This window comes from Eriocheir sinensis, chromosome 33 (assembly GCF_024679095.1).
Source record: "Eriocheir sinensis breed Jianghai 21 chromosome 33, ASM2467909v1, whole genome shotgun sequence".
NCBI classification, from domain to species: domain Eukaryota; kingdom Metazoa; phylum Arthropoda; class Malacostraca; order Decapoda; family Varunidae; genus Eriocheir; species Eriocheir sinensis.
In genome coordinates this window covers 14,009,366-14,010,464 of record NC_066541.1, presented here as the reverse complement: position 1 = coordinate 14,010,464, position 1,099 = coordinate 14,009,366, and the positions used below count along the sequence as shown (strand labels likewise).

At 52.3% G+C, this 1,099-nt stretch overlaps 1 protein-coding gene across 1 annotated transcript; it reads left to right on the top strand.

Moving 5' to 3' along the window:
- The first annotated feature begins 301 nt into the window (after window positions 1–301).
- LOC127006846 (trichohyalin-like) lies at window positions 302–754 on the top strand. Its single transcript, XM_050877201.1, has one exon. It carries the CDS (start codon window positions 302–304, stop codon window positions 752–754), a length of 453 nt encoding a protein of 150 aa, XP_050733158.1.
- The last annotated feature ends 345 nt before the right edge of the window (window positions 755–1,099 follow it).

The following is a 1,099-nucleotide window of genomic DNA, read 5'->3' as shown; positions in this document are numbered from 1 at the left end:
TCAAGGTCATTCCATATTACCTGGAATCATGCACCCGGAAGTAATTACTAGTTAGGAGAAAAGATAGGAGCGAAAAACGTTGGAATTAATGATAGATGATGATGGTTTCCGGATAGTTATTGAAGTTGAGGATTCATGTGTCATTCATTCGAGATTATTGAATGGCTAAGTGGAGATGGAGGCGCTAGGCGAGAGGGGTTGGGGAAGGTCGAAGGGGAGAAGGTTTGTGGATGGGGTGGTGAAGGCTATACAGGTCGTTGGCGAAGCTGAGGAAGATGAGAAAGATGCAGAGGAGAGGGAGATGAGGAAGCGGGTGATAGCAGAGGAGAGGGAGATGAGGAAGCGGTTGATAGCAGAGGAGAGGGAGATGAGGAAGCGGTTGATAGCAGGGGAGAGGGAGATGAGGAAACGGGTGATAGCAGAGGAGGGGGAGATGAGGAAACGGGTGATAGCAGGGGAGAGGGAGATGAGGAAACGGGTGATAGCAGAGGAGAGGGAGATGAGGAAACGGGTGATAGCAGAGGAGAGGGAGATGAGGAAGCGGTTGATAGCAGAGGAGAGGGAGATGAGGAAGCGGTTGATAGCAGAGGAGAGGGAGATGAGGAAGCGGTTGATAGCAGAGGAGAGGGAGATGAGGAAACGGTTGATAGCAGAGGAGAGGGAGATGAGGAAGCGGTTGATAGCAGAGGAGAGGGAGATGAGGAAGCGGTTGATAGCAGAGGAGAGGGAGATGAGGAAACGTGTGATAGCATAGGAGGGGGAGATGAGGAAACGGGTGATAGCAGAGGAGAGGGAGATGAGGAAACGGGTGATAGCAGAGGAGAGGGAGATGAGGAAGCGGGTGATAGCAGAGGAGAGGGAGATGAGGAAACGGGTGATAGCAGAGGAGAGGGAGATGAGGAAACGTGTGATAGCAGAGGAGAGGGAGATGAGGAAGCGGTTGATAGCAGAGGAGGGGGAGATGAGGAAACGGGTGAGAGCAGAGGAGAGGGAGATGAGGAAGCGGTTGATAGCAGAGGAGAGGGAGATGAGGAAACGTGTGATAGCAGAGGAGAGGGAGATGAGGAAACGTGTGATAGCAGAGGAGAGGGAGATGAGG

What these genes read in the sequence shown, in the direction of transcription:
- LOC127006846 (XM_050877201.1), top strand. Translation starts at nt 302, where the DNA reads ATGAGGAAGCGGGTGATAGCAGAGGAGAGGGAGATGAGGAAGCGGTTG.